We start from the raw sequence: 23,860 nt of genomic DNA, 5'->3' as shown, positions 1-23,860 counted from the left end.
CACTCGACTGTGAGTGTTATTTTTCCACCAATTATGTATTTTATTAAAATGTGTTACAAAAACATGTTAATAATTGTAAAACGATAATGCAAAATTATGTTTGATTTGTACTAGAATATACCCATCCACACCCGTTCGATGCGCTAAAGATGCAACGTTTAATCTTGTGCCACTCACGCGATCCGTAACTCACTTCACAACTTGTTCGTGTATACAAACTTTACCCGATGGATAAAATTGCGTACACGATGGTAGCGCGTGAATGCGTGTTGGGCATAGGGGGTGGATAGAGGGTTAGACGGAACGCAGCCGCCGTCATCGTGCATGTTTACAACGGCCAGCGCACGCCAGACAGAGAGGGTACGCGCGTGAGTGTATCGCGAACCGAACACTGTGCGAACGAACCGAACGCGCGGTGCTTTTCTGTGTGTCTGTGTGTAGGACCGAAACCCGAAGCACCGCGGGAGCAGTCTGCCGTCTCGAAAACATCGAACGAGTGTTCAGTCTCAAAACAACACTTCCCGAGGCGGACGCAAAAACTGCGACCTGCCCGTCCGAAAGGCGTCTTTAGATTCGCATCTTAGTAGCAGCAAGCAAGCAGGCAAAACCTCCCCAATTTAGCAAGCAGAAGCACATCTCGGGGCCACACATCGGAACAGTCTGCCACTGTTCCGAAACACAAGTAGCTCGCGGTAGTGCGGTTTCAGTGAGCCAGTGCGCCAGTTGCATCGTCCCCGGCACCGAACGGAACGGCAATCATATTTTTGCAAAACATTTTCTACACACGCACCTTCGCGTCCTTGCAGCAAGGTTCCGTTCCCGTTAAACTTCCGCCAAGTTCCAAGCGCGTGCGATAAAGGTGAATATTGTGGAGTGATGGTTTCTTTGATTTTTGAAATTATTTGTGTTTGACGTTCGTTAATCGTGCCCGGCAGCACGATTATGCACGATGCGAGGAATCTATGACGTGCTCTCAATATTTTGGTGACAAACTTCGCATCCGAACAGCTTTGCAACGTCATGCGCCTAGGAGTGAAAATGTGTTGCGGGATTTTTCCGACCAAGAGATAGTGCATCGATGTCGGAAAAGGAATTGCGTGTGTACTGTCAGTGACAAAAAAAAAAAAAAACGGGTGGCGCAAAAGGGGACAGTGTATGAGAACGTGAGGCTCCAAGAAAAATACCTTCTGAAAATCTGTATCTGTAAAAGACGATTTTTTGAGCAATTTTCTATTAAAACAAAGTTTTACCAAAATTTCGGTAATGATTGTTTAATTTGTTTGAAGTGATTTTTCAATTCTTTGTCATCATCAACTTCAAGACATTCCCTGTGCCATAACACTCGGAGGGGCATGTCCGTGTCGTGTTGGGAGCAGTCAACAGTTAACTTAAGTGGCTTCAGCAGTAACACTTTTGAAGCAACAGATAAGGGTTTGCTGAGCTGTGATTTTTTCTTCCCCAACATATGCACTTTTTTCAAAGTGGTTTTTTGATGTTGACGTAATAAAATGATTTTGTGATGATTTTTGGAATTTTCAATACTGATTAAATTTTGTCGTTAACAATTTTTGGATGGAATTTTAGTAAATTGTTTTTCTATTTTCGGCTATTTTTTAAAACTAATTTGATAAGTTTTTAAAACATAGACAACAAATTTTGAGCATTTATGCACCAACTGGGTTGGAAGTATTTCACATATAAATAGTGACTAAGTGATGTTATCTACACATGTCGAGATGCAATGCGGAAGTAAATTCTTAATCGCGAATGTGGCCAAAGCTTGTTTAGAGCCTGTTTAAAGTAGTTGATAGAAACAAATCACTTCTTGAAGAGCAGTGCCATTCTTGATGATCTGATTGCTCTGTTTCGATTGGTGTAATGCCGGAAGTAGGGTCTATTTGGGTTCATTATGGTAGCAGGGATTCGGACTCGAACTTACCTTTAAGTGGAAATCAATCTAATAAAAACTGGGAAACATTTGGACAAACGCTGGACTCATCAATAAAATAAAGTGTTTTGTGAGACGTGTAACCCCGTGAACACAGTGGTTGGTGATGAACGGTTAATCGATTGTGAACAGTGGCTAAAGCATCCACACGGCACAGAATACAAAATGGTGCAGGTGTAATAGGAGACGCGAAAAGAATATGTCACCGACACGCAATCATCAATAGCAAACCCACACACACACACACACACACATACCCAGTGTACATTGATACATCGATCAATGCAATGATGGAGGATGAAGTGGGTTGCACTTTGTCAAATTCGGTGCCAGTGTAAAAAGTACAAGAAGAATAATAAAAAACCACCAAAACGAACTCGATAACATGTGAGAGGTTCGGGGTGCAGTTTTTCAAAACGAAATTCATTTCGCTCCCCAGCAACCGCACGCCCCACGTGCACCACCGAATGGGGCCGCGCAGTTCGCCGTCCATTGCACCGACACAGAAGCTTCTCGGTTCGGCAGTGTTTGGGCGGGTGGGTGTGTGGGATGCTGTGCACTACGTATGCGATTATTGTTAGCGGATGTGTTTTATTTTGTTCGTTTGTTGGTTTAGTTTCACTGTGCGCTGTGTCGCCTGGGAGGTGTTTTCCTTTTGCGTGCGGTGGGTTTTGTGGTGTGTTGGGGTTTTTTTTCGGATGTTTGCAGTTTTTTTTTTGTTGGGTTGGCACACCATCTGCATCAATAAATCTTCTCGCGTTCTGCACCGATTTATAAGACGATTGACTGTTGGGTGCATTCTTTAGTCGCTGCGATTCAACCAAACGTGTGATACTGTTGGTAGCGATGAAGGGTTAGAAAAAAAAAACAGACGGATTTTATTCTAAAAACCAAAAAAACTTGTTTAATGTGAAAGTGTTACAATTGCTACAATTTTGTCTTTCTTCTACAGCAACGTAATTTTTCAAACAAGAAACGAACGTACTGTGTGGTTCAATGCATTGCAAGTGATAAAAAGAAGAAGAAAAGCAGTTTCAGTTATTTGTTTGTGTGTATATGTGTATGTGTGTGTATGTGCATTTGTTCCTGTGTCGTTACGTGGAGTAAAGCGCTGCAAAAAAATATAACAAACCAAAACAACAATCGTGCACACAGTAAAATTTTAACAAATTGACGCCTTGCGAGTGAGTTTAAACACAGATGCTTAAAAGATGAAAACAACGCAACTCCGGTGCCCGAGTGTATGTAACGCGTCCAGAGCAAAAGATTAGTGCGTAGCCGGTAAAGCCGACCCGCTCGACACAGCTCTCCTGATCCACGCAAGGAGAAGAGCAAATTGCAAAAGAAACGAAAGTGCACTAAAAAAAGGGTGAAGAAGGAAAAGTGCCAGTGTTTTGTGCGTTTCGTGTGCGTGTGTGTGTGTTGTATATCCCACTATCCATCCCCCCGATGGGTCACGGGCTGCGTGAAATGTGCGAAAGTAAAGGCTAGCAAGTACATCCCCGTCTTCTTAGAAGTGTGCATTAGCGCGTTTTGAAGTAAAAAACGTGCGTAGCCAATTCATTATTTTTGCATTAATTTTGATTGTTGGTTTGTTTGTTCGAGGAGTTTTCCGTCTAAAAGAATCTATAGAAAGAGTTCAGTAAAGGGTGAGCGGAAGGAAATCCGCTCGGTTCCTTCCCCCACAGTGTAGGGAAGTGTGTGGTGCCGGGTTTTGGCTATTTCTCCGCGGGGGCAGCAGTGATGATACCCCAACACAATCAGGTGATCAACGCGTTGTCACAGCACGGCAGCGAGATGGATACGGTGGTGGTGCAACAGCAACAGCAGCAGCAGCTGCAGCAGCAGCAGTACGGCAACAACGCCTCGCCGCCCGTGTTCGGCTCCCAGATGGTGGATAAGAACTCCAGCACGCCCTACACCGATGCAACGCAGGTGAGTGAACTCGCGAAAATTGTGCCGCGGAAGCACAGTTGTGATGCAGCTGTTGATTTTGGTTGCAGTGTGTGTGTGATTGTGTGGGGTGTGCAAATTATTGCATTCTCACTCGTGCACAGGAGGCGCAGGAGTGCTTAGGAAGAGTGTGGATGTGATAACGAAGTTTTATTTTTGCCCCCGGGGGCTAGGTGCCTTATCAATTGGCACTGTACGCGCACGTAGACTGTTTGGTGTCTGGTCTGGTGATGATTGTGTGAAATGCTACAACGACGTAGATGTTTGTTGTTATTTTTTAAAGAAGAGCTTGAATTTTCAAGCAATCGTTCGCACTGCAATCAATAATGTTGTTTCTTCGTTTGTGAACCGTTTTTTGTCCTGAGTGATTGACCATTCATTTAATTAATAGCATTCTAAGCTGACCCTGTATCTTCGCTTAGTAAACAAAGCAGCCACCATAATCCTCTCGTTCCGAGTTGGATCAAGCAAACCAAACCCCAAACTCCGGTCGAAATGTGTAGAACGACGAACGTGAGTGAAAAAAACCGACAACCCAGTCTCAAACCAAACAACAAACAAGAGCAAGCCAACAAAAAAAACCACTTTCAGCCGGAAATAAATCAAAGATGCCCGAAACACTGACTGGCACATAAATTTCGCTTCTTGCCGGGCGAGAAAAGCTCTACCACGGCCTCCCGTTTCGCGTATCGTCCTGCGGCACTTGGTTGATCGTTTTGTCACAGAGATTTTTCCTATCCTCGCTGTGTGTTTCCCATTTCCCCAGTACCTGGTACAATGTAGTCACTGCTGGTGGGTAAGTGTGTGTGTCTGTGTGCGCTATTGCTCATTTTTCGCCATCTCTTTACCGTCCGGTTTTTGGCGTCCTCCGGATGCCCGGGCGAATCGATGGCCATAATTTATATCGTCTAGATTAAAACATAAATTTCCATATTATCTGTGCGGTCTTGGTGAACCTGGCCGTGGACGGGGCCGTGCGGTTGCCTTTCCCGAGCTTGTTCATTTGGGTCTTTTTCCTCGGCGAAGCAAAGGAACCGGCAAAGAAACGGAGGATGAGATGCGATGGAGCTTGCTGCCTTACCGAATATATCCGTGCCGTGGTGGAAGGGTGGTGACATTTCCCAACCATGCACGCCTGCAAGATATTTCGTTTGGTTAAAGTTTTTCCCTTCTACGCTGGGCCAACGGCCAACCCCACCAAGCGTGGTAGCATCGGGGCATACTTGGCCCACGTGCTTTGTTTTTTTATGAAAATTTCCTCTGACTTGGGGATTTCTATGTCGCGAAAAGTTTGTACCGTTTTATGAAATGGGCACTTTACCTTATTTTTCCGCGTTTCGTCTCTTTTGCGGGTTTGGTGATGGTAGAGCTTTTGTTTCATTTTGCTCTTGACGCAGGAGCTGGTTGGTTGGCACTTTCTTAAGCTAGAAACTTTTGCACTTGTTTTAGGGAGAAGGAAAGGAAACACTGAAGGAAATTTTTTCCAAGAATCGCAAAATTTGCACCACAAAAAACGCGTAAATCCATTCGCTGCTAAAGCTTCGGACCGGAAGTGAACCTTGCGTTGGGTCAGGCAAAATGATGATCGCGTTACCCAAAAAAAAGGAGTTATTGCTCAAAATAAAACGATGCAAAAACGGTCCAGTCGTGTCGGAATCCAATTTAATTTTTAATCTTTATCCAGGCACACGCCAGTTAAACAGAGCATTTAGAACAATCAGCCATTTGCTTGTATTTCGAATGTCCCTTTTTAGAATAAAAAAAAAGACAAAATACCTAAATCCAATCGAAAAATTAGCATACAACGCCATGTGCTGCACACGTTTTGTGGAGGATGCCATCGCTTGCGCCACGGTCCGCTAGAAATAAGATTTTGGCTTGTCGCCTGGAGCATTATCTTGTCCGTATTTTTGCGTACCGCGTTTTTTTAACGTTGTGCCGTGCCTGTGCTTTAATCATCAAACCAAGACCATATTTGCGATCAAGTGGAAATCTCTAATGGAATGCGCTAGCTGCCACGCGTCTTCAAGGCGAAGCCGAAGGGAAGCGCGAAGGAGTGTCCCGTTTGTCGTTGCTGTTGTTTTTCAGCTTCTCCGAATCACGGCTCGCAGCGCATTGACGCATTTTCGTGCGGCTTCCCGGGTTTTCGCTAAATGGTTAGAAGATGGAATGAATTATTAAAACCGAATTAAGGGTGATGTATTTTGCCACACGAGGCCTGTACGCGCTGATGGAATCGAATTTGCCGAGCGTCACGAGCGTCCAAAAACACCGTGCTCTTTCCTTTTGGAGGCTTTTTGCCGAACCCTCACCTTCTAGCAGATACTGCCCCAGCGCTAGTTCTACTTTGCTTTCCATTTCTGTTTTTCGCTCGCTATTTTATCATTATCGTTTAGCAACGGAGACCGTTTGGTGGTGGTGGAAGTCCTCTAGTAGCCTCTAGAGTCGTTAGTTATTTCTTGGCGTTTTTTTTTTCACTCGTTGCCCAGAATGGGTGGCAAACGGCGAACCTACTGGGCTGGGGCATTTTTCCGGAAAGTGCAAAAATGTTCCTCCCATTCACCATCTCGGTCAGCCCTCAGCCCTCTGACCAACGCTTGCAGAGTGTAGGGGCCGTGCTGAAGAAGTGTTAATTGCTTGATAAATACGATCGTTTACCCGTGGGTTTTCCGTAAGAGTGCGCGCCGATTGTGCCAGATTGTGCCAAAATTATACGCGCTCTAAAGAGCGTAGGGATGGCTTTTTTGTTGCTGTTGGTCCGCTTTAGCTCTTCCTCTTCGTTTCCTTTTTCTTCTTCGTCACCTTAGCTTGGGTTGTTTTTTGGTGTCGCCCAAGAAACCCAACGTAGCGGACACGTTTTCTTTGCGGACTACTTCCCCGTCTGGGTGTGCGGTGTAAAAAAAAAAAACACTCCACAAAAAAATCGGTTGGGAAGACTGTGACGAGGTGACGAACTGTCGAAATACCCCTGCGAGGCTTCCACGGGCGATTGTGTGTATGTGTGTTGGGGAACCGAAACACGAGGCAAACACAACAACCACCCAGTGCCAAAAAATCCATAAAAAACAACCAGGGAGGGGAATTCTTTTCAAATATTATTTCACTATGAAATATTTCCGCTGGCAGAGCGGAATTACACACTAACCGGTGGTAGCGGAGCGGAGTGGAGCGGGCCATACGGAGGTGGGAAAATCTTCCGAAAAGAGTGGCCCAGAGTGTTGGCAAATTTTTCAAATCGTTTCGGCTGGCTCGGTTCAATATCTCGTGCCAAGCGGGTGTTTTCCGCTTTGGTTGGCTTTCCTGCGACAGCCAAAGCTCTGGCTGTGGATTTGAGGTATGTTTTTTTCTGTGTGTGTGTGTGCTTGTTTTGTTGTTTCTGCAGTCTGGTGGAGTTTTCGCTGGAATGTTTGAGGCATACACTTTTGGTCGTTGTTGTTTTTGGATGTTTTAGATGGGTTCCGGCACCGCTGGCGCGGAAGGTTCTAAGTAGGTGCGAAAGGTTTCCTGGGAGAAGGTGATGAAACAGTCTCACGCCGCAGCAAGAAAAAATGAGCTTATTGCTCTTTGGGGTGTGATTTATTTGTTTGAAATAAAATACACCTTTCCTGTGCTGGAAGTAGTTCCACGCCTCCTCCGGTCCTGCCGTCCGTCGCCCAAATATTAATTTCTGAGTTGGGAGGAGGTAGAGCAAACCAGCGCTGTTTAATAAACTAGACACACTTTTTTGTAACTGCTCGGCTTAAGTACTGCGAGCTCAAAAACGGCAATAAAACAACACGCGCCTCTCCCTGACATGAGTCATTTACGGCAGGAAGCAGTGCCACCGTTAATCGAAAACACTGGCCGTGTCAGGTTTCCAGATTAAAGCGCTAGTTTTTTTTTTATGTTGTCTTTTGCTTCTGTCACTGCATGTTAGCAAACACACATTTACTAAATGAGTGGATAAATGGCAACACTGTAACACAAAGCTGTGTCTGTGTGTGTGTTTGTGTTTAGTGATGACTGATCGAAAACAATAGTACTGCCTGAGGGCCTAAGCCCTACTATGTAGCTCAGACGTCGCGCGAACTCAGCGTCACCCAGTGTCTTGGTGTATGCGGTTTTTCGTTGTGTGCCTGAGCCGCTCTAACTCTGGTGAGCCACTTGTCGCTGCAATGGAAGCGAGCCTGGGACGGACCGAAAACGTGATCAGCCCGACCGTACGTGACTGTATGATTTGCTGACCCGGCTAACCGGGCGCAGGGGTATGGAAATCGCGTCCCTCCCGTCGCCCTCCCAGATGCTCTGCTGCACTGGTTTTGGTCGCCCACCGCTCCGCGGCCCAAAAGCCGATTAAGCTGGCGGGAACACCTACCCGGGAGGGAGTTGTTTGTGTACACACCTTACGCTCGGATTGCGCATATGCAATTTCGGTAACGCTGAAACGTCCAACAAAAGGTTTTGTATAAATTTCGCCTTTTAAAAATAATAGTTACCACTGCTATGACGGTTCGGCCACGCAGATACAGCTGTAACATCTGACACTGTTACCATAGCACTATCTCCAAGTTGACACCACTTGTGCGTCTGGGGCTATGATATAACGATGTTACTTGCCCACTCTCGACAGCTGCTGCACTGATAGCTGGTGATACCGGTGCGCACCCCTACCCACACGTGACAACCGTAAACGGTGGTGTAGGATGCTCTAAACGTTCATCGAACTCCACAGAAACGGCCTGGATAGGGATCTGCTGGACCTTCAAATGGGCAAGTCTCAAGTGCAAGTCCAAGGTGCTTGAGAGCCCGATAAGCTCTAGTGGAGAAGTAGTGAAAGAGTAGTCGGGAGGCGGGACACATTAAGCCGCCGTCCAAACACAGAGAGTAAGCGCAACCTGGATGTGGGACAACGGTGCACTGTTTGTGCATCTTCAATCGGGAAGGCCATAGATAGCAGAACATAAACAAAATGCTAAAGGTAAAATCCGGAAGGATTCGCTTTAGGCCTAGGCCAGGTCGGAGTGACGCTGTTTACCGGCCCGTCTCGGCCGCGAAGGAAAGAGAAGAAGCACTGCAAGCAAGTGTGGCCTGTCGTTATCAGGGGCAGTTGTTGTTTTGATGACACTTGGATTTGAAGAGCTAAGTACACTTTACACGCTGCTTCACGATGCGACGCGTTTGCGCTTCCAGTATCGGGGCAGACATTTAGACGACTTCTTGCGCCTTCCATTCTCCATCTGCTCGGGTATGGTTTTACTGCTTTGTGCTGTAAAAGAGCCTGGCTCACTCTCCGGTCCTGGTTGCGGGTGTATTTTTATGCTACCACGCCTTTTGCGCTGGTTGTTTTCTACTTTCTCCACTTCATTGCTTGGTGGTTGATGGTCCACGTGCCGGGCCGTCCTGTCGGCCGGTTTCTGGACGCGTGAAGTGTGATGCAACGCGCTCACATACACACACACACACACATGGGTCGGCGTGATTGCCGGATGGTCGGTTGACTTTTACTGTTTACCGGTCCGTCTGAGTGTACAGTGGGCACAACTGATCGGGTTGAAGTTGCTTGCCTGAAGTTGCCAACCCCGACACGTGTAAAGCGATTCGCGTTGGAACGTTTTACACCCCCCTTCCCCCCGCCTTTGGAAGCCTTTCCCGTGGAAAGTGGATTCAATTTTTTTTGCCATTCCTGCCAGACTGCACCGAACCCCACGGCCCATGACTCAGCGTAGTGGTTTCGATTAGAATTAGCTAGAACGCTTTGACGAACGCGTCTGGAAGGCACTGGAATGCACACGATGATGTAAGCCGATGGCAGAAAATAAAAACTATTGCGCGCCTACCAGTCTCGCCGAGTCGGTTGGGAAAGGTTAATTTCTTTCGGACCTGCCAGTAACGCGCGCAGAAAACTGGGGCGACGAGGATGTTGTTGCAGGTTCGCATGCCGATTTTTGCATTTTATTTTGCATCATCTGGCCCGAGCTTGTGTTGGGCTGGAGTTCTGAATTAGGAGCACCGCTTCTAGGGGGGGGGGGGGGCGGTGGGGTCCTCGGACAGGTCGTAGGTTCAATTGGGCGTTACGTTTGGACGCAAACGCAGAAATCAGATTATTGGGACGCTATTAGAAATTGGTGTAGGGTCAGGCGTTTCGCACCAAGCTAGGTCGTGTGCAACGAACGGTTCTGAAACTTGACGTAGTGGCTGACCGTTTTTAACGTGCAGCGTGCACCGCAGCGAGCGCACTTGCCATTTGCCGTGCAGAGAGTTGAGAGGTGATGCAAACTAAACTTAGCACTTGTTAATTAAAAATGCACCTAGTTGAGCACACGCGAGGGGGCGCGGCTCGGAAATTAAACTGAGTAACGTAAATAAAGAAAAGGCAGCGGCCGAGGGAGAGGAAGCAAAAGCAAAAAAAGGTACTTAAAAAACGTTTCATACACTCGCTTCCACCCTCCCTGGTTGGTTCGTTGGCCATAGCTGACGCACCTCCCATACTTACCGTTACTGCCATCGATTCATGCGTCATATCGCGGGAAAGATAGTTTAAAGGGAATGTTTTGACATTACGGTAAATGTTTGTGCAGGCAAGCTTTCCTTGCAGGTTCGCACTGTACGGAAGGTGTTGCTACGTGGCCTGAAGGTTCGGTTGCTTCGGGCGTTGAACGTTGTAATCACAACGGGGCTCGTGCAGGTTTATGTCATTCTATTTTAGGGTCTTGCGGTCAGTGAGTGTGGTTTTACAAAATTTCTCGTCCCACAATAGGCTTACGGGTACATTGTTGGCGGGTTGTTTCCGAACAAACGGAAGCTGTTTTTCCTGTAAAATCTTAACACTTATCGATCACGCCTGTTATCAACGCTTTGCTAATAGGTTTTGGGGTATTTTTAGTGCCTACTGATTGTGTTAGAACAGTACACGTAGAAGGGAGTGTCACATGCGAATCACATGTGTTGAGTGACAAAACCTTCTGAGAATGAAACTACTTTTATTGTTTCTTTCGCTTAAAGAGTTCCGCTTTATCCACTGTAATTTAACATGTGCTGGGACATCTCGCACTGGTCATCCTTCTATTAATCCGGCTAGAAAGACGTTATCGACAACCACGTACCAGGTACCTTGAATGGCGTTTTTGCTAATCTGCTTCCATTTCAATCCTTCCGCGCGATGGTCAGACGGAATAAGCGAAATGGCAGCCTTCACCTCATTCTGCCTTAGCGTGCCGTGTGCCCTTCCGGCTAGATGACCCACCATTTGCAACTATTGTCGCTCCTCATCCCTCCCTCCCCAGCTCGGCCTAGACAAACAATCAAACATCTCCGCACTTGATTTCCGCGCCTGGTCGCGCATGACTAACGCAAAGCACTTCGGTAGCAAACACGCTCTACTCCGGGTAACATCGTTGTCCTCTTGGCGAAGATATAGTTCTAAGAAGAGGTAGCAAAAAAAAACAAGTTACGCCACCCTACTAGCGGTGCTGTTTCGCTGCGTACTGACGCGCTGTTGCAGCTCCCAGTCCGCACACGTACTGACATTTGTACTGGGGCGACCGATTGAGGGATTGTTTACACAAAACAAATCAACGATAATTTAGTTACACGTTAATGTCATCTAGGGCACCACGAATGGACGGTGCGGGTGTGCAGTAGTTCTGCCGTCTGGTTGTGGCGATGTTTATGTGTTCTAGATTCTCACGATGCACCACCCAGCGATGCGATGACGGGGCCGCACTGGGGATAAAATAAAATCGCCTCGAATTGGCCCGTGCTATCAACCCAATTGCGTGTGCGCTCAATCTATCATCTAAGTGCTACCGGGGTCGTAAATGTCCCTTGTCTGCGTCTGGGCGTAAATGAGGTCGATGGGACATTTTTTTGCGCATTGATCTCGTCGCAATGAAACCGAACGGCCGTGTGCTGGAAATGCGATTAGGTTCCGAACCAAAGGCTTGAAAATTGATACTCCTTAATTTAAGAGATTTATTCTTCATTTTCTCCCTTTACCTGTGCCCGAAACAACCACTGGCCAGTTCTTGGAAGGCTGGCAGTGTTTACCCGGGGGGGGGGGGGGGGGGGGGGGGGGTGGCGCTATACCGTTTCATTTAATTAAATAAGTGTGGATTAAATCAAAGCAAATTCAGTTCGGCCTACCTGCTCCGAAGCCTTCCGTTTTAGCTGCCGGGCCCTGGCCGCGGTTAGTCTTATTTCTGGCTTTCCAGCTTCCGAGCCGCGTCGGTTCAGGTGAAGATTAAAGCCATATTTTGCATCGATCGCCGGACAGAGGATGCTGCTTATTATTAAATCGGCCCCGGTGGGCGGGACTGATGAGCAGCTCGTGTCGTGCCATGCTCAGCATGTCCCTCCCGCTTTGGTCGCTGGGCCGAAGTTTGCCGTGAAATTTGAAGCGGCAGGCCAGAGAACTTCAGCCCGCCCAGTGCTGCGTTCGATGATGGAATTTAATTAAATGATGAAATTTGAAAACTTTCCTTCGCTCCGGACATCAACAGCAGCAGCAGCAGGGCGATCATCATCACCATTAGCTGGGCCCCTTGTTCTCGCTACTTCGACGGGAAAGCTAACCGATTAGGGAGGCATCGTCGGGAGGAGTCAGTTTCGCAAGCCGCCGGGTTGAATAAGGTCGCGCCTTCATCCCTTCACCATGAGCCAAAAAAAGAAGGTGAAGGTGGTTTAATCAATGTCCGGAAGCGTTATGGAGAAATTAAAGCTTTACCGGTGCAGATTTTAAAAACACCCGAACGCTCTCCCATCGATATCGCTGGCAAGTAGCAATGGTCCACAAGGTGGAAATTTAAACCCTTATGGAAGTTGTTCGAATTTCGAGCGACATTTGCCATTTCCAGTACGGGCCTCTCGCTCACTCCATTGCCGTGGGTTGTGCTCATGCCGGCAGGGGTTATTTACGCAACACGCTTCTTCCCGTGCTGCACCGACACACTTCTTGTGGCTTCGAGCAATATTGGATTGGTGGAGGATTTTTGGGAGGTAAAATGGTGATGCGAAGGTAAACCCCTTTTTCCTTTGTGCCGATGCCGACGACGCTGGTGGCTTTTCCTTTTGCAGCGTGGTTCGATGGCAAGAGGTTGAAAGCGGTTGTACGTAACAAAATTAGACGTGGGATGGAGTGGTGGCAAGGTATGGTTACCGAGCAGGGTTAGGGAAAAGTGTCTGGTGGATAATCGTCCCAAAATGGGATGAAATCGGAAAACTTGAATTAATCCTCGCAAAGCGGATCAGTGGCACTAAGGGGCACCGTTCGCATCACAATTCCGGGAAGGATAGCGGTCCGCGCACTTGGTGTTATTTGCTTTTTTATTTCGCTAGCCGGTTTGGTTTGCTTGTCTAAAACAAATCAACTTCCGGGATTATTTGCGCTGTTGCACGATTGTGAAGGAAAGCAAAGTCAGCACAACCTACCTGCCACCGAGCTGAATGATGAATGAAGAACGGAAAAGATGTCCTTTTTAACATTTTTTTTTGTTTCAGACCCTTTTTGCTGGATTAGTAGCGTTGGGGATGTTGAGATTTGAATTGTCTAACAAAAGATGCTACATTATCAATGATTCATCGGTGTGAATGCCGAAGGACATCTTTGACAAAAAAACCTTATTTTTATTAGTGATAATGATTGGAGTTCCTTAAGGTGTTGGTATACGTGCCGAATTCAATAATAATAACGATTGCATTTCATAAATAACAATACTGACAAGTGATATGTTTACTAAGCTTAGCTAAAAAAAGCTTAACACCGACGGTAGTGGAAATTACATCTAGCATCGTTCCTTCCCAGCTGAAGATATCGCTATATTCACACAGAGTTTGCTGTGATGAACTTCCTTTGCTTGTATTATCAAACTCACACACTATCTCCAGGCCCGAAAACAGACAACCGGAAGCTGCTCCTGAATGGGCGGCCCGGGTGTCTTGTCAGTTGGATTTTTCTTCCTTCGTATTAGATTACACTTTTCCAAATTGAAATCCGTCTGATGAAGATGACGGGCGGTGCGTGCTGCGAATGATAATAAACTTCAACTCGCGCGAGACGCTGTGGCCATGCAGGCAGGGGTTTGCTTTGCTGGGCGAGTAGATGCAAAAGCACTGGCAGAAGATGTTTCATAATTCGCTGGCTACTGCTTTGCCAGTGCCAAAGAGAAGAAAATAAAAAGACGGACAGATTTGGAGAGTTTTTGTTTCGCAATTAGGTTGTGGGCCAATGGCATTCCCTTTTCCTCGTGCAAGGTAAGGTCGTCGTCAGCAGCACCAGCAGTTCAGCCACTTCCATCGTCACTCCGAGTCCCGAAACCGACAGCACAGCTTGACCACTTTGCGGTCGTAATTTGGTTGTAATTAATTGAATAATTCCTCAAGCTTCATCGTTTACCCTGCGGGAAAGGTAAGCCCCGCGTGGTTCGAAACGTCCGAAATCTTCAAGAAACCAACCTCCAGCGCCTCCACCGAATGCACGTGTGCCATACGTTCGTACGTATACACATGGCCCAGTCCGTCCCTTCTGAGTTCTGACTTCAGCTGCCCCTCCCCAAATAAAACCCCCGCGAAAGACCACCGCGTCATGTTCGAAAACGGCTCGCTCCGGCGTTCCAGGCGGCGTGAGTGAGTGCGTGATTCGATTAAGATGACCGACTGTGCGCTCGCGAAGCAGGATGCCTTGCTCGATGGCGGAATAATAATAATTCAACAACATGCAACCCATCCCGCATCCCGCAAGCCTTCCGGGTCCCTTCCACCAATAGTTCTTTCTCCTTCTTCTCCTGCTTCTTCACCAGCCAAAACTCACGCCTGACGATGATTGACCGTCGGATAATTTATCATGCGTGTATGTGTGCGTGTAGGCAGGGCATCCCTGCGGCGCGACGGCGGCCAAACGGACGGCATGCGTGTGAGTGTGTGCAGCTGAAGGGCGCCAAGCAAACAAAAAAGAAAGAAAAACCGTAAGAAAAAAAAATACGCGCCATATTAATAACGATGGCGACCTTGCGCGAAAACCAGAAGAAACGGCGTGACTGGAGAAAACTTTGCTCTATTGGCACACCGTGCAATAATGGCGGGATGGGGAGGGATCACAGACGGACGCAGAAAATCCACGTTCGCAGGGTAAACGATTGAACGGAAGATGAAACGAGTAGCGTCGAAGGAAGCGTTTCAATGCGCGTGCAAGTGGAATCGACCAAAACACGTTGCCAAATCTGGACACAAATCCTTGCGGTTCTGCGAATGGAGTGATGGAGGTGGTTGCTGCACGGTGGTGACTGGTTTCATAGGTTGAATGGGGATAAAAAATGTCATTCCGGTCGTAGTGAAGAGAGTCATAGAATCGATATCGTTTTTTTTTCGTGATATTTGGTTTGCATTTTGAGCATAGGCATATAATTATTCTTAAAATATTTTATTTTTTCTATATTCACTTTTCTACATTACATATTTTCTATTTTGCTATATTTTCCATCCTGCTCAATTTCTCGCTCAAATGCTCAAAAAATCAATCAAAATAATGTGTGGATTTCCCAAACATTACCGAAAAGGAGACGCCCAGTAGCTTGTTCAAATTGGGTTTCTTCGGCCCAAAAACATGAAATTGAATTGTTTAACAACTGTTTTTTTGTACTGGCATCTCTTTACTTGAATAAGTCCAAAGTGACCGACGCTTAGGCCTGGTGGTGATGAAGAATTGGCATACGCGATTTATGGCATTAATGATGGAAGAGGATGGCTGGAGAGAGGGAATATTTCCCACCCGGCCCTGTACCCTCTGACCCTTTGGAAATCAGCATAATCATCATTAATCTTCCTCATCGACATCCTTCAAGCGTAGCCCGCGTGTCCGAGTGTACCGCAACCCGCAATCAAAGGGTCCAGAGATGCGTCACATCGTGATTGTGCCGATTTTTCCTTCTACTTCCGGTACTTGCACTGCCAGCGGAGGGTTGATTTGACTGCAGAAAATATGGTATTATTTTTCGTAAATTTCTCCGTTGCCTCGTTCCTGTTTGGTTTTTTTGCGATGAGGATTTAAAGATGGTTTTTTTTTTTGTAGCGTATGCATAGTTGATTTTCTTCAGTGATTAAAGCTGTACGAGTTTCTTTCATCAAGAAATTCTTTGCTACGCACCGTACCTAACCGGAGCATCGCAGTGAGGGGTTCCGGACCTTTCCACTTCCACGCAACGGCTTCCGGTTTGGCTGCTGCTGCAAAAGAAAAGCAATAAAATCCCATCGTCTACAAAGACGACGCCAGGGTGACGATAGAGATGTCCCGCTGGACGGTTTATGGTTGGTTAAGTTCTTCTTCCCCAAAAATTTACTACGGGTTTTCGTTTTCTTATCATTCGAGACATTGCGAAAGAGCCCATTTTGGTCAGTATAGAATTGATGATTGGCAGGAGCCCGATAAGAACCGCGGCTGGAAGGAAAGGATGCAAAAAGTAAAAAAAATATATAGAACATTTTGATGTTCCGACGCACGTACGCTGCTTCGGCGCAGGATTGATTGCGATCCAACGAGTGAGGAATCGGGCTGAGAACAGCTATACAGCGTTCGTACACACTTCATTGCTTTCCAAGCTTTACCCCAACAAATCTCAAACCCAACAGCTCAAAGTAAACCATCTTCTTTTCCATGAAAAAAAAAACAACGAAAAAACCATCGCAATAAAACATTTTCATTCGTTTTTATTTTTTAACGATGAAGTGAAGCACATCCAGGAAAAGAGAACGAGAGCGCGCGTGGATAGGCGGGAGAAACAAATCAAGAAAAGGTGAAGCACCGGGAGTCCTGGATGTTGTTATGTGTTTTCTTTTAATGTTTCCTGAATCGAGTCGGCTTGCGCATGGTTATGATTTCGTATATCGGTGCGAACGAAGTGCGAACGGAAAATCGGCCGTCGGTTCATCGATTTAACGTGGCAGTTAAAGCACGCGAGCCGGGATTGACGGAGGCAGGAGAAAATTCATGTTGCCCCAAGTGATAGACGACGGTCTACGGCACGGTAGGATGAGGCTATACAGTTTTTCTTGTCTCCCGGTGTTTTTTTTCTCTTCTTATTCAAGCGACGGCTCGCCGAAGGTTTAAACTTGTTCACATAATAACTGGAATACGAGAGGAGCCCGGGCTTAGAGCTTAGCGCGGTAAGCTTACCCGGCTGCCCGCCGCTAGGTGTAGAAATTCGAATTTTCATTTGAAAGTAAAATAAAATTGGCCATAAAAATGAAATAAAAATGTACCCCGCTTGCAGGTGCTTCCCCTACTGGTGAAAGCACGCAGAAAAAAATGGAAACCCCCGGGAAGAAATTTGAATCGTTCCGTGTCGTGTGCTACCTCACATCGCGTGGATTTTGATTATGCCAGCGTGGCGCACGGGAACGAAACGGGCAAAATGGAAAATCCTATTTGAGTTTATCGCTTTTCAGGAACGCCTCTCACTTTCCCAGATCTCCTCATCTAGCGACACCCATCCCACAGGGATGATGTTGGAGCGTTCGTAGTTTTTGGGGCTTTTTTTGTTTTGTAAAAAAGCGACCAGTTCTGAATTGGACCATTTGCCCCTTTTTCCTTTTTTTGTTTGTGACGGAGCGCCACAAATGGTTCGCCTTTTCGTCCTTTCGTTCGGTTTGATTTGGTCCGGCCGCATCACCTCCAGTTGGCGGGCAAAACAAAATCAAGCAATGGGGTTTAGGCAAATGAAGGACAATAAGCCGACCGAGCAAGATGGGAAGGCGAAATAGAAAGGGTGCGACGAGCGTAAAAAGAAAGAAAAAGTAAGAGAAATGTATGGTTAATTTAATTTCGTTTGATTTTTCTCTTACGCTCGTTGGCGCGCTTGGCGCGCTGGACTTTTGTGGAATGCAAATCCAGCTGCCAATGCAAAGCAAAACGCCCGCGCTGGGTGAGTCGCAAGAAAATTCCAAAAATGGCTCCTCGATTTTGCGGCACTGAACCATTGAACCGAGCGTGTCGAATTTGGCTACAGTCCCTTCAGCGTTTCTGTTCCGATCCAAAATCCATTCCATTGGCAATGCGCTGGATTGGTCTTTTCTCTGGCTGGAGATACTATATCCCGCAAATACTCACAGGAAACATCAAGCCAGCAAAGCCAAACGCTACCGTGAAAAAGGAAAGCGTGAAAAAGGTATTATAAAATGCAATTTCGAATTATACTCCCGATAGCGAAGGTTTAATTTCAAACGATCGTAAACACCAATTTCTGCTGCTTCCGGTGTACACATCCGTGGGTCGAGTTAGGTGACCTGGCACATAGCGACCAAGAGGGAAAGAGAAGGAGAGTGTGAGAGTTATTTCATTCAAATCGCACTGGATGCATATAAAAAGACATTTCATTTTCCCCTGCCAGTTATGGAAAGTGGCAAAAGCTGGGAAAAAATCATATTAAAAAGAAATATTTTCTTTGCGCTTCCATCGAGGGAATATTCCACACTTGGAGTAAGGTTCAGGATGTTCCATTCAAAGAGATTGAAGGCGCTTTGTTGGATTCGTTCTTCAGGTGCAGCGGGAAAGATATGCTAGATCTTTTGTGCTGTGCGCTAGCAAAAGAATGAACAAACACGAACGAAAGAATTGGTACTAAAAATGATTGAAATCTTCCTTTGCCTTTCCAGCGGCCCAGCAGACACGTAAAAGACCTTTTAGTTACCCTCACGTTTTGCTTTCCTTCCCGGGACCGTTTGCACAACAATAAACACTTCATCATTTCTGTTTTACTTCGATGCGTTCATACACACACAAACGCCTCTCCTTTGATAGATTCTGCAGCAGGACGTACAAGCGGAACAAGCAGCTGTCCGTCCTTCGTCAATGAGGATTTGAGGGAGGGAGGGGGGGGGCATCCCATTCCGTGCCCCCAAAGCACGGCCTTTCACTTTCGATGATGGGTGCACTATAATCAAAGCGAAGCAAAAATATGAAACAAAATATCTGACAACATTTGACATGTGAAAGGGAACGGGACGGGGCACCGTCACTGCAGCCAGTGGTCCGGAAAAGCCGCTTACCGCCCCCCTCCTCTTCAATAACGGGATCGATTTTGGGCAAACCAGAAACAGGGAGACAAAATTGCTCTGTTAGCAAGTTTAGGTCCCCGCGTCCCCGCGGGTCGCATGCCGAAATAAACATATTCTTCCTGCGTGTGCTGCGTGTGCAGCAACCGATCTACAGCGCCATCCTCACCATCGGTTTATCACACTCGGAATTTGTCATCTTTTTTTCCAGCATGGACGAGGGCCTATCTGCTTGTGACGATTTGTTCCATTTATTGGATCAATAGTGACGGAAGGCTGTTGACAGTGTAGAAGCGGAACGACTTCTTACCGCTACCCAAGGTGACTGTGGCGAGTGGCTGTGGCAAACAGGGTTGCGATGCCGGCTGATAGCGCCCAGACATGAAGGCATCGTGCATGCTTGAGTAAATAGTAATAAATTTTTGGGCAACCCACGCGCCCCGTCGGTGGAAATTCACCAACGCCGCAGGAGATAGCTGCAAAATGGGGAGGGGGACACAAGGCAAGAGACACGGAATAAGTTCTCACGGAAAGGCGATGCATCTTCACCAAGGTTGAAAACGAAATGAAAACGAAAAAAAGCTATAAAAAAACTTTCCACCTTGGCAGGCAAAGCTTAAGCTCCAGTATGCTCCGGTGCCTGTTTGTTTTGTCGTGTCGTGACGTGGTTTGTATTGTTGAGGGGGAGGGGCTTTCCCGTCCCTTTCCAGCCGAACGTGGTGACATACAGCGTGACGATTTCGGCTCGATTTGGCGGCAGATCAAGATACGGCTGTACAAAAGTTTGGCTTGTCGTGAGGAATGTGGCATTCCGTCCGGAAGGAATTTTCCGTCGCTTTTTTGGGTGGGGGAAAACACCAAAACCGAAACACTTATTATAATATGTTTTACCACCCTTGCAGCGTAAGCGACGAACCCGGGCATATTTTGTTTAAGATTTTTTTTTATAAACTCGTTATGTTTGATTTCATATGTGTTTATAAAAGTGTCTGTGAGGCGGGTGCACCGTGGGGCCAAACACTCCAAAAGCTAGGAGAAAAATATTTCAAAAAAGTAAAAAGCGGCATGATTTCAACTATTTGTTATTGTGTGTGTTTTTTTTTTCTACTTATTCGCCATTGAAATGTATGGGAAATGTCGAAGAATGCAAACAAGTGGAAATGCCAAAGCCGTCCGCCGTGTTGGGAAAAGTTTACAAATTACACCGAAAAACTTTTGCTTCTGCTCAACATTTTCCCCTAATCCGCTACAGAGCGCTTCTTCACACACACACACACACCTACACACGGACACAAATACACCGACCGTGCGGCCTGATCCGGGCACAGGCACAGTTCGTCGACTCTATTTCGCGTCCCGGAGAAGACCGGTCGTACCGAGGGACAGACCGAACATCCCGAAGCACATCGTTTGCATGCCATGGATCATTCAATCATGCCGGTGAACGGTGAAGGGGAAAAAACCCCCTGAGTTCAATGTTTGTATCCCCGGGACACACTCGTGGGACACTCGAACACTTTTGTGCTTCCTTTTTCGTTTCCTTCACCCCGTTGGATGATATTCCCGGGGAGTGGTGGGGCCGTAACCGGAAAGTTCTACCAGGCTGGCGGATCGGGGAAATAAAATTGAAAACATAAAGTAGAAACAAAAATCTAACCAGCACGAGAAACGAGCAGGGAACTGGGAACAACACACACAAAGACATACACACATACATACACACCATCCTAAGGACATACTAACACGTAACGCGGGGAGCCATAAAAGATAATGAAGAAAAATAAAACAGTTCTCGCGCGTACACGGGCGGCACGTGACATGAGCAAGAAGGCCGCGACGGGCGCGGTGCGCCTCGCGAAAAGTTTTTCATATTTTCCGATTTTCCCATCGATTAACGGGACGGGACGGTGCGTTGTGCGCGCCTGTATGTGGCCCAGCCCTCCCCCCTCTCAGAGCCCCGAATAGTTGTTGTGGAAAGAAAGCAAATAAAAAAGTGACATAAAATTCCTGCTTTCTGTCACGGGAGCGACCACCACCAAACGGGAGCAGGGGGGGAGGGGGAAGAAAGCCACTTTCCGGAATGCCGCCGGTTCGTCCCTGCTGTCATCAATCGTTTGGGGCGCTGGCCCACACCAGGCCCACACGCCTCAACGAAAACAGGCAACCAAAACGGAGGGAGTGAAAGTTTTGTTATTTCTGTGGGCCCGTTGTGCGCTTTCCCTGTAGAAGGCTCTCCGATGGGGTTTGGGGGATTTTCCCGGACCGCAGATGCCCCACCCTACCCTTTCGGTGAAAACGATACGACCCGGAAACGACCCCTTTTCTTGCCGATATCAGTAACGGTGGCTGAGGCACGCGATAACGACGCGGAAAGGAATGGAATGGACGCACGGGACGAAATTAGGTTTTTCGGCGCATTTTTTTCCTCGTTGCTTTTGTTCCGGGCGGCAGTGACGAGAACGCTGGCGACACGACGTTGGCCACGATTGTTGACATCATTGACATGATATTTTGCTGCCGCAGCGAAGCATTTTCTTGGTGACGACCTGGTGAGGGGATGAGTAGTCGGTGGACAGGGTTTGATAGGTTTTCTCGATTTTTTTTCCCGCACGGCTGCGTGTGTCGATTTTTCTCAGTTTCGTGGCACGTGAAGAAAAAGCGAAAGGATTTCACTTTCTTCTTCATCGATACATCGAAAACACACACACACACACACACACTCCCATATGCGAAGAACCAATTGAATCTTTCACCGCAGAAAGTGTCACATTTTGGGAGCATCTTTCCACCTTCCATCACATTTCACAAACCAGTCTTGAAGGGACGACTTTTGGCACACACACATAACGGGGACGAAAATTGACGAAAAGAGTTTGAGCGGAAAAATGAAGAAGCAAAATCGAAACGCATGTCATTCACCCACCAGGGCACCAGGGAGCACAAAATCAATACCACAGTAGCACGATGTGTTGTGTCCCAGCCAAAACAGCTGCAGGCTAGAGGAAGCGATCCCTTTTTGCGGGCGGCGTAAAGTGGAATCCTCGGTGCCTTGGATTTCGAACGGGGTGTTTTGATGCGGAATTTGGAGGTGGATTTTCCGTTGTTTTTTTCATCCCATTTCTTCATGTAGGTTGAATGGAATAATGGGAAAGGGAATCAAATTTTTCACTTTTCTTTCGGCAATTTTTTGAGCGAATTCATACGCAGCAGCCACTGCGAAGCAATGACCCTGCCCTATTGCCCTTTTGCCAGCAGCAACAAACGAAGCAAACGTTGCGGGGTGGCGGTGGTGGTAGTGGTGAGAAAATAAAATGTGAAAATGTGTATATTTTTGTTTGGAGTATCCTCGACGACCCCCGGAAACCCCCCGCATCCCGCTTCAACGGGGTTAACCGAAAAGTAATTGCCTGGGTGCTAAACCGAATTGGAGCGGGAGGAGAAGTCGGTAACACTACCTTTTCGGTAGTGCATTTTCTCCCTTTTCTACTCGTTTCACTCGCCAAAGCCGGCAGGCAGGGTTTGGTCGGTAAGTGTCTCCAGCCGGCAAACACACACACACACACACACACACACACACACACACACACACACACACACACACACACACACACACACACACACACACACACACACACACACACACACACACACACACACACACACACACACACACACACACACACACACACACACACACACACACACACACACACACACACACACACACACACACACACACACACACACACACACACACACACACACACACACACACACACACACACACACACACACACAAACGCTCGGAGCAAACTAGAAACTCCTTCCCTCGTAGTGTCGTAGTGAAGAGTGAAGCGGAAAAATAGAGAACGAAAAATAGCACGACGGCATGAAGCGGAGGAACATTTTCGTATCTCAACAAACAAACCTCGCTGGCATGTCCTCCCACCCCAACCACCGAGCTCGGTGGCGTCTGTCGAGCACACCGGGCCGACGGCCACTTGCAACTCGTTTCTCGGGAGTGATATTCCAATCGCATGGAAGGGCAAATATTTGTTCTAGCATTCTGACGGTTCTGAAGGCACCGGCCCCGTCCCGACCATGCGCTGTTTATCTTCCCTGGGTTGAGACGGGCCCGTGGGAAGGACGAGGGGCTGTTCCCGCGCTCGGGCTTTCATTATTGTTTGAAGCATATCCGTAGCGTATCCTGTGCGGGCACACATGCGGCTGACTGTACGATTTGCGGGGTGCCCGTGGGTGGGTATGAAAGTCATGAAATCCTACTTTCTCTGTTGGATGAGGACATCGAAAAAAATAACCCCGAACCGAGAGGATCCGAACAGAGCTGGGGGTGTAAGTAGGACTTAGGAAAAACATTCAATCCTTCTGCTTCCGGTATGACACCGCATGGCTGTGCCCCTTTTGTTGCAACATTGTCTTTTACTCGCTCGTCCCCAAAATGTGTCCGACCCCATTTTCGAGTGAATGTGTGTGTGTGTGTGACTGTGTGTATGTGTGAACCGGTTGCCAGCAAATGAAACGAAAGGGCAAACTGGGCAAACCAGAAAATGCGGGCAAGTCATCGTTTCGGGTGAATATATGAAAATCGGAATGTTATTCTTCTCGTAGATAAGACTGGGGGAATGGGAGGGAAGGTTTTTCTTCCCCTTCCCACTCCTTTCATTGGAGGGGGAGGGGGGGACCTCGAAAAACCTTCCTCGGAAAACTGCACGCACGGACGAGATTGAAAGAGAAATTCGGGAATATATTTCTGCTTGCAGAACAAACATGATAGTTTTCCTCCCCCCCCGGCTCGGGGGTTTTCCTGCGTTTGGTTGTTATTGTGTGCGGTGGTGGAGTAGTGTGGGAGGGTGGACATTTTCCCGGCTCCCGGAAAATGCAAGGTGGGAGTGGTTTTTTGGAAGCTCGTTTACCCGCTGC

The 23,860-nt window shown here is 47.3% G+C and overlaps 1 protein-coding gene across 1 annotated transcript in view; it reads left to right on the top strand.

Moving 5' to 3' along the window:
* Window positions 1–515: 515 nt before the first annotated feature.
* LOC121594891 (myb-like protein Q) overlaps window positions 516–23,860 on the top strand; it is a 112,258-nt gene continuing 88,913 nt past the window's right edge. The window contains exons 1-2 of the mRNA XM_041918677.1: window positions 516–859; window positions 2,901–3,883. Coding sequence (XP_041774611.1) covers window positions 3,692–3,883 — 192 coding nt within the window. The 5' untranslated portion in view covers window positions 516–859; window positions 2,901–3,691. The remainder of the gene's footprint in view (window positions 860–2,900; window positions 3,884–23,860) is intronic.

The sequence above is a fragment of the Anopheles merus genome, chromosome 2L, assembly GCF_017562075.2.
Source record: "Anopheles merus strain MAF chromosome 2L, AmerM5.1, whole genome shotgun sequence".
NCBI classification, from domain to species: Eukaryota; Metazoa; Arthropoda; class Insecta; order Diptera; family Culicidae; genus Anopheles; species Anopheles merus.
This window is presented reverse-complemented; position numbering and strand designations above follow the sequence as displayed.